Genomic DNA, 14510 nt, shown 5'->3' with positions numbered 1-14510 from the left:
TCCATCAACTTGCAGAAGCTTGTGATTCGTACCCGCCTCAGGTAGGAGGTGCCAGGGCGCTTTCCTGGGATGCCCTGTGTGTTGGGTGCTAAAATCCGTGCTAAGATTGTGAACTGGGTAAAACAGCCTGCTTAGAAAAGAAAACCCGGGAAAGACAGCGAATTCCAACATTTCTTCAAAAGTTAACTACAGGCTTAAATCCATAATCTCACTCCTGGAAGTGACTCCTGAAATGTAGCGGACTTGTTAACATCTCAGGCAGAACTCTCTTTACAGCATCCATACTAAAAAAAAAACTCTATGGAATGGTCAAACGCTAATACAGTTTATTTACAGGGATGATTTTTTTTCCCCCCACCCTTGGCCAGGAGGTGCAGCAGATTGTGGGATCTTAGTTCTTGGATTAGGGATCGAACCCAGGCAGCAGAAATGCCCGAGTTTTGGACTGCTGGACTGCTAGGAACTTCTCTATTTACAGGAATAAAAAATTGTTTTAAAAATGAAACTTTCTAGGATGGTGTGAAACAAGAAAAAACTGAGCAAATTATACATTTTTAAAAATCAAAGAGTTAGTCGCTCAGTCGTGTCTGACTGTGACCCCATGGGCCCGTCAGGCTCCTCAATCCACGGGATTCTCCAGATAAGAATGCCGGAGTGAGTAGCCGTTTCCTTCTCCAGGGGATCTTCCCGACCCAGGGATCCAACCCTGGGCCTCCACATTGCAGGCAGACTCTTGGGGCCTGAGCCACTGTACCTACTTAAAAGAAACATTATTATAATAATAAAACATTTTCCCTAGACCTGTATGGAATCAGAATTCCTTAAAAATATGTCAAATCTGTTAAGGGTACATCTGTGACACATAGTAAACATGACTTTAGACTAGGACTATTTTCTATCCCTATGCTTATCTTAATTACTCAAATACGCCTGGGGAATGAATGATTTTCACACAGTGAAGACCAGGCACAAAACCTGATCAGATGAAGTTGCCTTAGGATGTACTTTGTTAAACTCGCACTTGAAAGGCAACCCTGAAAGTGTAAGCATGGCATTAATTCTCTCCAATAAATTATGCTTGAACTTTCAGGATAAAGGCTACTTAGTGCTTTAAAAGAATCAACAATTACTTTATGTTTTTGAATTAGAGAACCTAGACAGCAGATGAAATTAACATTATAATAGGAGGGATGGTATTGCAAATTATCTGTAGCTTTGTCTAAATTTTAGAGACTAAGATTACAGCCAAAGTCCTGTCAGAAAAATCAACAAGCCCTAGGGTACCCCTCCTTGTTCTTTATCATCAGGACTCTCTCAGTACACAATGTTTCTTCAATGCGCATTATTTCCTTTTCAGTTAAGTGGTTTCTACAAAGGACTGAATTACCCAGTTCCCAGGTCCTTGTAGAGATTAGAGCTGCATAGAGAATCTGCTGGTCTTTTCTCTTAGTCAACCTGCCAAGTAAATTGCCAAAAGTATTGCAAATATATCTTTACACACAGAGACAATCTACTTATTACTATATCTATTTGTATGTCTGTCTTTTTAATGCCAATTATAATAAGGGAGGCGGCATATTAGAGTAAAAAATTAGGAGAAAAAGCAGTGCTACTTAGTAAAAATTCTTAATTTAAATGTTTGCTTTAGAAAAGTGCTTCTCAGTTCCGGTTAAATAAACTAGACAGTTGTGTAGCGTGAACCTGAAAATTTTAAAGGCCTAAGGCATTAAGAAAGTTGTAGTATGTACAGATGAAATTTCTGCCTAAATTTATACAAAAGACTATCCTTAAGGCATATTAAATAGGTGTGCTTGCTTTGCTCAGGCATAAATTTATTTTAATATATGGTAATATTATAAATGGCTTTACACTGCATATATTACAAGTAGAGATTACACAATCAATAACATATTCCTTACAAAAAAAGAACACTTTTATTCTTGAGGACCTAGAATGTCCTATTGTACAAAAAGCTTAAGTTACTCTGTCTTCAGGAAGTTATTCCTCTAGTAATGGGAAGAGAACATGTATAAAAACACTTAAAGGATTTCGATAAGTTATAGTTTGTATTAAATGTAGCAGATTTCTATGAAGAAACAAAACTTGTGCCCACAGTTTATGAAAATTCAGTCTTTTTTAAGTGTGAAAGTCATATATTTTTCAAATTAATAAAATAATCTAATCTCAACATAAATCAACACACCTATGATTTTGATTATATCGGTGAAAACATAAGGTAGAAACAACATCCAATTAATGTAATTATTTAGTATAAATAGCCTAATGGGAATGAAAAGCCTATACATGTAACACAAAGCCAGTCAATTAAATTGACCAATGAAATATGTCAAAAGACGTCATGGTTTCCAGAGAAAGCTGGCTAAATTTTCTCCAGTTTGTTGTCCCAGAGGACACATCTTTAGTTGAAAAACCTTTAACTTCTTTTCTAAAAACTTTATTTTTAATTGGAGGATAATTGCTTTACAATATTGTACTGGTTTCTGTCATACATCAATATGAATGAGCCATAGAAATACATATGTCCCGTCCCTCTTGAACCACTCTCCCACCTCCCACTCCATCCCACTCCTCTAGGTTGTCACAGAGCACCCGATTTGAGCTCCCTGCATCATACAGCAAATATCCATTAGCTATTTAACATAGGGTGATATGTTTCCAAGCTACTCTCTCAATTCTTCCCACTCTCTCGTTCCCCCACTGTATCTACAATTGTGTTCTCTACGTGTCTCCACTGCTGCCCTACAGGTAATTTACCATCAGTGCCATCTTTCTAGATTCCCATATATATGCACCTTTAACTTCTTAAAAATCAATAGAGAACTCATATTGAAGGTCATCAAAGCCAAATCCCAGGACCTGTTTTATTAAAGTTTTTTTTTTTTTCCTCCCGCGAGCTTACAGAGTTGTCTTGGCTCTAATAGAAAAGACCTGGCTCAAAAAAGCAAATAGGGGTTTTAAAAGTAGCATGATTCAGGAATTAGACGACCAAGGGTTTTATAAAGCCTCTACTACCAGAGAAAACACTTAAAGCATTTACTCTAGCTTTCAAGTGCTCTTTTAAGTGTTTTCAATAAAACCAGAACAATATAAAAGCTGGCCTCTCAGGTTACGGGGTATTGTTTTATTGTTTCCTAAACTGTAGTTTTTAGAGACATTTGTTTCGCCTTAGAATTCCCAGTTCTCGAGCCCTACATCTGACAATGTGGAAGAACCAAGAGCAGATCGGGCTCGGGTTCAAGCGCGGGCACTAGGAAGCGGGAAGTAGTGGGAGGAGCCTAGGTGGGAGGGAGCTGCGTTGGGGGCGGTGCTGAGGCGCGGGGCGGTGCAGGCTGGCGGAACTTGCGCGAGCGAGGTCGGTTTTGCTAGGGGCCTAGTCTGGTGTAGAACGCCGAGCTTTTGCAGCCCAGCTGGTTCCGGCTCGGGAAAATGGCGGTGGCTGGGGCGGCGTCCCGCCAGCAGCTGGTGGGCTGGTGCACGCAGCAGTTGCGGAAAAGTTTCGGCCTGGATGTCAGTGAGGAGATCGTACAGTAAGACCGGTTCGGGTCCGAGGCGGGAAGGAGCTCTGGGATGTGTACTGACTAAGCAAACGGGGAAGCGGAAAGGACTAAAAAGTTGATGAGAATGAAGAAATTTGATAAAAGGGCTGCTGTCTATTTCCGAGCGCCGAATTTTGACCTCCGGCTTTATAGTTGAGCTTCTGGAATAGGGTGTCCTGCTCCACAATCGGCTGGTGGGGCCTTCTTTCCCCAGGAAAACGCCAAATCCCTGATAATTAGGTCTAATTATCCTTCCTTATACATTTTGGAGAGAAGGAACAAGCCAAGTTGTCTTCAGAAATTCCTTGCTCTGAACATTTTGTCAATAGTTTGCCCAGTCCTGCTTGTATCAAATAGGGCCTGAAATTTAAAGGGTGGCGTGGTACTGTGCAAAGATACCTCCTGACTCGGGAATCCCTGGTTCTCTTTTCTGTGGTCATTCACCAGTTTCGGAACCTTAGGCAACTTAGCTTCCAATTTTGTACCTTAGTTTCCTCATCTGTAAAATGAATAATTAGCACTGATTATCTTTAATAATTTATGATTCTTGTGAAGTGGAAGTGGTGACTTGATTTAATATCTGCTTTCAATTGATTTAACTTTTCTTTTTTTTTTTTTTTGATTTAACTTTTCTTTTTCGTTACTGCATAGCAACTGCCGGGACAGCAAAGATGAGTGCTGAGGTGAAGGAAGTGCAGGGTATTGGGGAGCATTGGAAAAAGGAGTCTGATTAAGGTTTGAGAAACTCGTAAGATTAATTGCAAGGGATGAATTTAACTTGAGAGCTAAAAGATAGTTAGGTGTCAGTGCAGAGTTCAAGAGTAGGGAAAAATTTCTACAAAAAGTGAACTTAAAAACCTAGAAGTGTTTCTTGATTTGGCTCCTTGCTCATTGATGCTGAAACTTAAATTGCAGCCGTAGGGCTTTTGTAGAAAGTTAGGTGAATTTCTGAGTTTGGGAGAAAATAGGCTTATTGGCAAGGAGAGAGTTAAGAGAGACTATTTTAAAGGGTAATTTTGAACACAGGTAATAGATTATCAGAAAATCCCAGTTAAGTGAATATTGTATCACTTACATGTGGAATTCTAAAAAGTGACATCAATGACTTTTATTTACAAAACAGAAACAGACTCACAGATGTAGAAGACTAAACTTATGGTTACCAGAGGGAAAGGGAGAGGGGATAAATTAGGAGTGTGGAATTAACAAATACGTATCACTATATATGAAATAGTTGAACAGCGATTTACTGTATAGCCCTGGACATGGACCAACAGACTGGTTCCAAATAGGAAAAGGAGTACGTCAAGGCTGTATATTGTCACCCTGCTTATTTAACTTATATGCAGAGTACATCATGAGAAACGCTGGGCTGGAAGAAGCACAAGCTGGAATCAAGATTGGCGGGAGAAATATCAATAACCTCAGATATGCAGATGATACCACCCTTATGGCAGAAAGTGGAGAAGAACTAAAAAGCCTCTTGATGAAAGTGAAAGAGTGAAAAAATTGGCTTAAATCTCAACCTTCAGAAAACTAAGATCATGGCATCTGGTCCCATCACTTCATGGGAAATAGATGGGGAAACAGTGGAAGCAGTGTCAGACTTTATTTTTTTGGGCTCCCAAATCACTGCAGATGGTGACTGCAACCATGAAATTAAAAGACGCTTACTCCTTGGAAGGAAAGTTATGACCAACCTAGACAACATATTAAAAAGCAAGACATTACTTTGCCAACAAAGGTCCATCTGGTCAAGGCTATGGTTTTTCCAGTGGTCATGTATGGATGTGAGAGTTGGACTATCAAGAAAGCTGAGTGCCAAAGAATTGATGCTTTTGAACTGTGGTGTTGGAGAAGACTTGAGAGTCCCTTGGACTGCAAGAAGATCCAACTAGTTCATCCTAAAGGAGATCAGTCCTGGGTGTTCATTGGAAGGACTGATGCTGAAGCTGAAGCTCCAATACTTTGGCCACCTCATGCGAAGAGCTTACTCATTGGAAAAGACCCTGATGCTGGGAGGGATTGGGGGCAGGAGGAGAAGGGGACGACAGAGGATGAGATGGCTGGATGGCATCACCGACTCCATGGACATGAGTTTGAGTAAACTCCGGGAGTTGGTGATGGACAGGGAGGCCTGGCATGCTGCGATTCATGGGGTCGCAAAGAGTCGGACACGACTGAGCAACTGAACTGAACAGAAAACTACATTAAATATTTTGTAATAACTTATAATAGAAAAGAACATATCCAAATCACTTTGCTGTACACCTGAAACTAACACAAAGTTGTAAATCAACTATATGTCAGTTTTTAAAAATTTTAAATATTTAGAGATACTTTTTAAGATTAAAAAAAAAAAAAACCAATCCAAGCTTTCACTGCTGAGGGCACAGTTTAATCCCTGGTTAGGGAACTAAGATCCCCCAAGCCTGGCAACATGGTAAAAAAAAATAATAATGTAAACAGGTTAATGATTAAAAAATAATTATTCAAACATTTCACTTTTAGTGACTGCATATTAGATTTTGTAAAGTCCAAAAACTTGAATTCATTTGCCCCTTCCATTAATGAAGGTTTAAATAGCCTCCAGTTTTTTGCTAACTCAAATAATGATATAGTTAACATTTGTGCATAATTCCTATGTCTCTTATTTCTTAGAGAGTTCTGTAAATGGAATGAGTGGATTGTTTTTAAGGCACTTTCAATATATTGTCTGATTGGTTTATAGACAAGTACTGACTTGTACTCCTACCCCTTTCATTTATTTATTTATTTTTTTTCCTACCCCTTTTAGATTTCACTTTTAGAAACCCCTCATCCTATTTTCTTAAAGTAGATCTGCTCATTCTGATATGATGCTAATCTTTTTTTTTTTTGCCAATCTTAATTTATAATTTTTAAGAATGTTAAATCAGTAACTGGTTAGCTTGTAGTATACATATTTTTAGCAAAAAAAAAAAAGATTTTAGGTTTTACAGTATAAAAATTAAGTACTTTGTATTGTTCCTAGGAAAATATAATGACTCCAGATGTGTAGTTATGGAAAGTATTATGTTTTTTTAAAAATAGCAGTGATTTTTAACAGTTTATTGAGATGTAAGTTTTGTTCAGTAGAGTCACTTGTTCAAATGTAAAATTTGATCAGTTTTACAAGTATATGTAGCTTTGTAACCATTCCTCAATCAAGACATAGGTAGTTCTTGCTTTGCGCGGTAGTATGGAACCATAAAAATGACTATGCAGGCTTAGACCCTGCAAAGTGATCTTAATTTAAAAAAAAAAAGGGACAATTTTTTTGTTATTCTATGACCTTCAAAAATGTTTGTCAAAATGTTAAAAGTTCTGCTATCAGAGTAGAGAAATTTAAAAAATAAAACAAATACGTATTTCGTACACTGAATTTTATGTTGGAGTCTGGTTGATTAACAGTGCTATGTTAGTTTCAGGTAAATAGCAAAGTAATTTAGTTATGTGTGTGTGTGTGTGTGTATCCTTTTTCAAGTTATTTTCCCTGTTAGGAAGTATTTCTGTGTTTAGGGAAGTCCCACAAGCCTAGCTTCAAAACACTGATTTGATTCTAGAAATAAAATTTGTTAGTTTCAGGTATACAGCAAGTGATTCAGTTATACCTGTATATTCCTTTCCAAGTTATTTTCCCATTTAGGTTAAAAAGTATTTCTATGTTAAGGACAGCCCCAGAAGCCTGTTTTCAAAACACTGATTTGATTCTAGAAATATAAGAAGATAACATGAAAGTTAAGACTATGAACTAGTTGGCTTCAGTCTTTGTCCTAATCAAATTTATATCCCTAGCATCTAACCTTGAACTTGGCTCAAAATAAACACTCTAATGGATTAATAAATGTTTTTTACTATCTTGATCTCTGTTATGATTATTGAAAAACATAGTATAAACTAGCTTTGTTTTAACAACTTATTTCTTTGCTTCTTGAGGTATGTTTTGTCCATTGAGAGTGCTGAAGAGATACGAGAATATGTTACTGACCTCCTTCAGGGAAATGAGGGCAAAAAAGGTCAATTTATAGAAGAGCTTGTAACCAAATGGCAAAAGGATGATCAGGAGTTGACTTCTGATGCTCTGCAGCAGTCCTTCAAGAAAGATGGTAGGTTAAGTTAATGTGATTAACTTATATAAATTAAAGGTTGAAATATTGGTAAATTGGCTGGTTTATAGGATTGCATATGTTCTATCACCCCATATTCCCTCAGAGCTAACTTAAGCAGAATTGTGTTTACATGTTTTTAGTTCAGTTCTCTTGTATAGTTGCTAAGTCATGTCCAACTCTTTGGCAGCCCCATGGACTGTAGCCCTCCAGGCTTCTCTGTCCATGGAATTCTCCAGGCAAGGATACTGGAGTGGGTTGCCATTTTCCCTTCCAAAGGGTCTTTCTCACCCAGGGATCAAACCCGAGTCTCCTGCATTAGCAGGTGGATTCTTTACCACTGAGCCACCTGGGAAGCCCAAGTTCAGTTCTACTTGATCTGTAATGAATATTGTTTTAGTTCAGACTTTTTCAACTTAGAAAATATCACAAAAATACTTGTTTGTGATACAGCTATAGCTTCAGAATAACTTGAAAAATTTAAAACATGGATTAAAGAAAAACTTTATACAATAATGTAAGTTTTGTTGACCGGTTTCAGTATGAGTAGCATTTACAAGTAACTAATAAGTTAAACAGGAGAAGGCAGTGGCACCCCACTCCAGTGCTCTTGCCTGGAAAATCCCATGGATGGAGCAGCCTGGTGGGCTGCAGTCCACGGGGTCGCTAAGAGTCGGACACGACTGACTGGCTTCACTTTCAGTTTTCACTTTCATGCACTGGAGAAGGAACTGGCAACCCACTCCAGTGTTCTTGCCTGGAGAATCCCAGGGACGGGGGAGCCTGGTGGGCTGCCGTCTGTGGGGTCGCACAGAGTGGGACACAACTGAAGCAACTTAGCAGCAGCAGCAATAAGTTAAACAGTACTAAAGATGAGCACTAAACTAAATAAGTCATTATTATTATACAGTCTAAAATATCAGATTTTAATTTAACTTCTATGTTTTTGACTATACTACATGACTTGCAGTACCTTGATCTCCCCACCAGGGCTTGAGCCCTGGCCCTTGACAGTGAAAACTCTGGAGTCCTAACCACTGAGCAACGAGGGAATTCTATTTAATTTAACTTCTTTTTAAAATTTTTTTCATACTCTTTTTTTTTTTTAATTGGAAGATGACTGCTTTACAGTGTTGTGTTGGTTTCTGCCATGCAATGTAAATCAGCCGTAAGTATAATTTAACTTCTTAATGTTACCCAGTAGTCTTTATCATTGACTGTAATCTTGAAAAATGATAGTTTGAATTTAATTCTGATTTGAGAGGAAGAGATAATTTAAAAACCTGCCTGACTTCTTGACTCTAAATATTAAGCATTGCCTTCCCTTTATTAGCTATTAACTTACCAATGAATCCTACTATTTCCAATCTATCTATGTACATATATATACACACACACACACATATGTTTTTTTCTTCTTCTTTAAATAAATGTTAGAAGGCCAGAGATCAGGAGACCAGCTGAAGAGGAGTAGGCGGAAAGGGAGAAACAAACAGGAAGCTCCTGCATTTACTGAACCTGATACAACCACAGAGGTCAAAACACCTTTTGATTTGGCCAAGGTGAGTGCTCAGAAACGAGGCTTTTTCTGGCTCTATGGAAAAGATGAAACACCTGATACATTTCAGAGAACAAGGGGTATACATTGGTCTAGAATGGCAACTTGCAACAAGTGTATGAATTTTAAAGAGTGATAATGATGGCATATTCCTTCCTATATGGTAGTTTGGTTTTGTTTTTTTTTTTTTGCAGCTTGATTAAATTAGTATTATAAGGACATTTTCAGTGATTATAAATAGATACAATAGAAAATATTTAAGGAAATGCACCAGGGCTTCAATTTCAACATTTTTTGTGGGTTTGTACTGAAAGAATTTGAACTTTAGCTGTTTTAAGATTTTCCAATGTTAGAACATTCACTACTACCACCACTGTCATCATTATTTAGCATTTAGAGCTCTTTCATATTCTCTCTTGGCTCCCAAAGTAGCCCCATGAAGTAAGCAGAAATATTTATATTCAGGGTAGTTAGTTACGCTAAGATGGAAGAGTAGTGATCAAAAAATTCATTTGTGGTGACTGTGCAACAACATGTGGAGAAGGGTTTCCAAAATAATGTGAACTTAAAAAAAAATTGTCTTAAGCCTTTTGTTAATTGGAATAAAATGAGCAAAGACTGTCATAAGCAAAAGAAAAAACACAAATGACCAATGAACATTAAAATGTTTATCCTTACCAGCAATTAAGTGACCAGGTTGTCACCTTAATTGCCTGGACTCTCCTGGTTTTAGCACTGACAAGTCCTGTATTCTGAGATTCCACTGAGTCCTGGGCAAACAAGGATGGTTGGTCATGCTACTAATAATCAAATAAATACACGTTAAATCCCCTGAGATACCACCTGTCAAATTGTCAAAGTTTTTTTTCCTTTGACCTCACCACTCAGGTGTGAGATCTTAGTTCCCCGACCAGGAATTGAACCCATGCCCCCTGTGTGGGAGCTTGGAACCTTCACTACTAGACCACCAGGGAAGTCCCTATAAATTATTATTGAATAGAACTGAGGTTTTTTTCTCCTGACTGCTTTCATTGTCATGAATTATTTGATGTTATTTCTGATACCTTTGTACCATTAGGCACAAGACAACAGCAGCTCCTTGAAGAAGAAGACGAAGTTTGTCAGTTTATATACAAAAGAGGGACAGGACAAGCTTGCAGTCCTGATTCCAGGTCGCCACCCTTGTGATTGCCTGGGCCAGAAGCACAAACTGATCAACAACTGTCTGATCTGTGGGCGGATTGTCTGTGAGCAAGAGGGTTCTGGCCCTTGCTTATTTTGTGGTTCTCTGGTAAATTGTTTCTCTCCTGTTTTACTACACTTTGGTTTTGGTTTTTTACTATGCTTTTGACTTTATTACACCCCTAGTAAAGTTCTCTTTTTCTTAGTAAATTTCTTCCCTAAGGTGTCCTGTAAATTTAAAAAAAAAATTTTTTTAATTGAAGTACAGTTAATTTACAGTGCTATGCTACTAGTAAATTCTTATAGCACGAACTTTAGTCAAAAACCCAAGGTGATACCCTAGAATGAGGCCTATTTGTGAGAAGGACTTTGATCACATACATTGTGAGGAATTCCAAGTCTTGTGTCAGATTCAATTCAAGAAAACTTTAGGGCCTGAAACATCAAAAATTTTTGTCAGATCTCAGATGTGGCTCATATTTCTAGGGATGCAGAGTCACTGTGACATAATCCTCAGGTCTTTATAGCTTGTTTTTCCAGAACACCTTCTTTTTATAATGCTTCATTATCTGAGTGAGTGAGCTCAAAAGTATAGCTGTAATTACAAACATCCAAGTGAGTTGTCTAGAAGGCTTGTTCTACCAGTTGAGCTGACTGGCAGAAACAGTGGCATTTGCTATTGGTGAAAGCATATTTTGTGTTGCTTTGTTTTCCCTTCTCTTGTGGGGCCTTTAATTTCTCAATATACTCAGATAATAAGTTGATTGAAAAATGTAGTATCTAATATCAAAAATGTCCAGAAAACAGTAGCAAATATCCTCCCATCTGGGGCTTTTCTCTAGAGAAACACCCGACAGCTGCTGGCCGGAACTCCATGTGCCACTCAGGCAACTGCTCGCAAGTACAGTGTTTTCTGTTAGGTCTCTTGGATCCTTCTGTTCAAGAAACAAAGTAATGTAAAGCAGATTGGCCTTGAAGTCTTGCAGTTTTATTAATTAAGCTTAGTATGAAATTGTTTTTAAGTAACTCCTTTTTTAGAGTAAAATACCTTCTTATTACTTGTAGTGATTTTATAATATAATTTTTTCTTTGCTTAATATGTTTATTACTTGACAAGTAGGTAATGTTTGAAGGCAAAGAAACAAAATACATGTAAAAGCTAGACTAGTTTTCACTGTTGGCACTGTATTTTGCTTCTTGTTTTGACTTTTTTTAATAAGATACTTGCGGAACTTCCCTGGTGGTCCGGTGGTTAAGACTCTGTGCTTCCATTACCACGTGGTGCAACCAAAACTAAATAAATAAGATACTTGCTTATAATTTCACTCGTAAGACTTGATTTTTTTTATTAGAAATGGAAGACTTTTAAAAAAATGTATTTTTCTGTATTCTTAGTGGTGCCAAATTTTTGTATTTTGAAACTAGTCATTTAGGGACATTTGCATGAGATCAGTTTTTTGTATGGTTCATAAAAGAAGGAAGAAATGGAAAGAGACTAGGGTGAAACTCATTTGGATATATATTTTTTGGTGTATTTGTCTTGATTAAAAAACACTGACAGTCATTATTTTATTGCTGTATCTAATGTGTAATTTGAGGTTACTTTTTAAGTATATCAAGCAAACAATATCTTTTAACTATGGGATCATATGTTTTGTCACTTTATTAGGTATGTACTCATGAAGAACGAGATATTTTACAGCGTGACTCAAACAGGAGCCAGAAACTACTGAAGAAGCTCATGTCAGGTAGGCAGCAGTCTTTTAATTGGATCACTGTGGTGATGGATCTGTGATTGTTGTATCTGTGATTGTTCCTCTTACTTGTGTCCTGGTATGTAAGATGCAGTTTATTTACTCATTTATTCTCTAAGCAGTTTTTTAAAAATATTCTTATTAAAACCACCTACCATTGAGCAAAAAAAAAAAAAATAACAGTAATAATAATACTATTGGATTATAACCCAAAGAATATAATAAGAATTAACTGAATAAATTAATAAATGGGGGAGAAGGGACTGCTCTTACAGAATTCCAATTAATAAAATGAAGGAATTGTGGGAACAGAAAATCATCATTTCTACACCACAATAGTAATAATTGCTACAAGCAGGATCCGCCAATGGATGCTGAAATTATTGGATGAAAGTTTAAGAATCGGAGATGTGCACGATCGTGAAAGAAAAGGAAAGACTGAAAAACCGTCACAATTTGAAAAGAGACTAAGGAGAAAGGACAACTAATTGCAGTGTAGGATCTTGAATTGGATCCCTAAACAGAAAAATAATATCAGTGGAAAAGATGTTGAAATCCAAGTGAAGTCTGTAATTCGGTTGATGATGTTGTACCGAAGTTAATTCCCTCCTTTGACAGTGGTTCTGTGGTGTGTGAGGTGAGGCGCTGACATTAAAGGAAGAGGGGCCAGAGTCACACAGGAGCTCTCTGATTTTTGCACTCTTCACAGTTTTTTACAATTGAACAAAGCATAACAAAATTAGCTTAAGGACATTTTTAAAGGGAAAACGATCTACTCGGCCCTTTCTATTTGTGCAGATATTTCGTTCCTGCTTTATTTCATAGTTGTTTTTTAAATATAGGTAGATTGGTATTATGAAGCAGTAATCATAGTGTGTACAGAATTTTATGTTTTTCCTTTTTTAACTAATATTTTGTAATTGTTTATGTTGCCATTCATATTTGTAATTTTTAGTGCCTAAAAATAGTCATTAAATTTATTTATTATAATTTGATTATTTATTTTCCCATTACTGGATATTTTTACTCTTTCCAAATTATAAATGTTAACACAAACGGTCCACTTTGTTAATACTGTATCTTTTGATTTATTTCCTTGGGATAAATTCCTAGGAATGGGATTACTGAGTCAAACAATATGATCATTTTTGACACTTACGACATATTTGCCATATTCTTTTATCAAAATACTGTGCTACTGTGCTGCTGCTGCTGCTGCTAAGTCGCTGTAGTCGTGTCTGATTCTGCGACCCCATAGACGGCAGCCCACCAGGCTCCCCTGTCCCTGGGATTCTGCAGGCAAGAACCCTGGAGTGGGTTGCCATTTCCTTCTCCAGTGCATGAAAGTGAAAAGTGAAAGTGAAGTCGCTCAATCATGTCCGACTCTTGGTGACCCCATAGACGGCAGCCTACCAGGCTCCTCTGTCCTTGGGATTTTTCAGGCAAGAGGACTGCAGTGGGTTGCCATTGCCTTCTCCAATACTGTGCTAGTCTACAACAAGTAGTATTTTACCCCCAAACCTATCACTATTGAGTTTTTACATTTCATATTATTTTATTTTTATTGTCATCATTTTTTAAATTATTATTAATGAGATAGAACATGTCTCCATACTTTTTCCATTAGAATTTCTCTAGGGTCATTATTATGAAACAGATAGTTCTCAGTGCCTTTTTTCTTTGGCTGCTTTGAGTCTTCATTGCTGCATGGGCTTTCTCTAGTTGTGGTGGGCAGGGGCTACTTTCTAGTTTTGGTGCTTGGGCTTCTAATTGTGGTGGCTTCTCTTGTTGCAAAGTGTGGTCTTCAGTAGTTATGGCACATGGCCTTAGTTGCCCCCTGGCATGTAGGATCTTCCCAGACCAGAGATCAGACCCTTATCCCCTGTATGACAAGGTGGATTCCCAACCACTGGACCATCAGGGAAGCCCCAGTACTTTTCTTATATTCAGAACACAAGAATCAATCTCTTTTTTTTTTTTTTAATTTTAAAAGAAAGATTTGACAGGACTTTAAATGGGCCTGGAGTTTAGGTAAAGAGAAAGCCTTCATTATAGCCTAGTTGCTTTCCTAACACATTTTAGGTCTTGATTCTATCATAATTTATGGGTATCTTTTCTGATACATAGATTTATGGTATGTTGTCACTAGGGAGATAACACATGGACCGAGGAATGGATGTGGGCCTTAGAGTTAGACCTAAGGTTAAATTTTGTTTCTACCTTTTAATTTCTAACTTACCCGAACTTGGTGAATTTATTAATGTTTCTGAACTTAAGTTTCTTTATCCATAAAATAAAAATAATAAAAACTGTCTTACAAGGCTATTGTGAG

General features: G+C 37.3%; 1 protein-coding gene across 2 annotated transcripts in view; it reads left to right on the top strand.

The window, feature by feature from the left end:
* Window positions 1-3354: 3354 nt before the first annotated feature.
* Window positions 3355-14510, top strand: part of TRIP4 (thyroid hormone receptor interactor 4) — a 48645-nt gene continuing 37489 nt past the window's right edge. The window contains exons 1-5 of one of the 2 annotated variants that reach the window (XM_043471695.1): window positions 3355-3548; window positions 7515-7684; window positions 9125-9246; window positions 10321-10533; window positions 12094-12172. In XM_043471695.1, coding sequence (XP_043327630.1) covers window positions 3448-3548; window positions 7515-7684; window positions 9125-9246; window positions 10321-10533; window positions 12094-12172 — 685 coding nt within the window. In that variant the 5' untranslated portion in view covers window positions 3355-3447. Of the gene's footprint in view, window positions 3549-7514; window positions 7685-9121; window positions 9247-10320; window positions 10534-12093; window positions 12173-14510 lie in introns of both variants that reach the window. The other variant, XM_043471694.1, reaches the window with a different exon arrangement.

This window comes from Cervus canadensis, chromosome 6 (assembly GCF_019320065.1).
Source record: "Cervus canadensis isolate Bull #8, Minnesota chromosome 6, ASM1932006v1, whole genome shotgun sequence".
Classification (NCBI taxonomy): Eukaryota; Metazoa; Chordata; class Mammalia; order Artiodactyla; family Cervidae; genus Cervus; species Cervus canadensis.
Note: the sequence above shows the minus strand (reverse complement) of the source record. Positions and strands in the feature narration are given on the sequence as shown.